The sequence below is a fragment of the Buceros rhinoceros genome, unplaced genomic scaffold (assembly GCF_000710305.1).
Source record: "Buceros rhinoceros silvestris isolate BGI_N320 unplaced genomic scaffold, ASM71030v1 scaffold17920, whole genome shotgun sequence".
NCBI classification, from domain to species: Eukaryota; Metazoa; Chordata; class Aves; order Bucerotiformes; family Bucerotidae; genus Buceros; species Buceros rhinoceros.
Window position 1 is genome coordinate 2751 of NW_010388072.1, and position 950 is coordinate 3700.

Here is a 950-nt window from a genome sequence, read left to right on the forward strand (position 1 = left end):
TTTCCCCCTCTGCAATCTTAGGTCTTTCTTTTCCCACTTCCGTAGCTACAAACACCCACACGTGTTATCTCCTTCCCCCATCCCATCCTGAAACCTATTTATACAGAGCCCGGCTCCTGCCCAGCTTGCCAGAGAAAGGACAGGGCTGGCAGCGCCTGCAGCCCAACATGCTCTTGTTTGAACACCGGCTGGCTGAGAGAGGATGCCTGCTGCTCTGGCTGCTCCCCTTCGTCCTCAGAGCACAGTCTAGCGGGGAGCCGAAGCCCAGGCCCACGCCGTGCCAGCAGGTAAGGCTGCTTTCTGGGGCTGCCCCAGCAGCATTGCTGGGTCCAGGCAGGGCTGCGAGCATCCCTCTGCGCAGGGTTCATCTTGCCATGGCTCTCACCTGCCTCCAGCCTCCAACTCATTAATCTGCCCAGCGTTAATCTCTGCTGTCCAGTCTCGAAGCCAGTGTCCCGCTAGCTGGTCCCCAGTACCCAGCCTCTCGCATGTATGTCCCTGCCAAGCCGCTGGCGCCTTCCAGCAGCCCCTACCATGGGGTGCCCACTGGAGATGCTTGCTAGGAGGCAGGATGGAGTGCGGGGATGCAGACACTGCTGTGGCTGTTACCAAGGCAGAGAAAACTGGTGTGGAAGCAGAGGGAAGGTGGAGCCCACTGTGAAGGGCTCAGTGCCCTTACTCTGCCCAAACAGGACAGGGATGTTCTGGACCGGTCCCTGGGCTGTCCCAGTGCCCTCAGAGGCTGGGTTTGTCCCACCAGCCTGCTGCATCTTCAGTGCTTACGCTACTTTTCTGCCCATCGTGCTTGCTGGGATGCCTGGAAGGACATCCTGCGGGGCGGGAAGCTGAGTCTTCTCTGTGCACCACCAGGAGCGACTCAGCAGTGTCTCGGAAAACCCACCTTAACCCTGGGGACAAGCTGCTTGTCTCCAAGCAGCGGCTGTTGCTGG

General features: G+C 59.8%; 1 protein-coding gene across 1 annotated transcript in view; it reads left to right on the plus strand.

Moving 5' to 3' along the window:
• The first annotated feature begins 167 nt into the window (after positions 1-167).
• The window catches only part of LOC104500988 (leucine-rich repeat-containing protein 32-like), a 3111-nt gene continuing 2328 nt past the window's right edge, over positions 168-950 (plus strand). The window contains exon 1 of the mRNA XM_010144726.1: positions 168-287. Within this exon, the coding sequence (XP_010143028.1) occupies positions 168-287 (120 nt within the window). The remainder of the gene's footprint in view (positions 288-950) is intronic.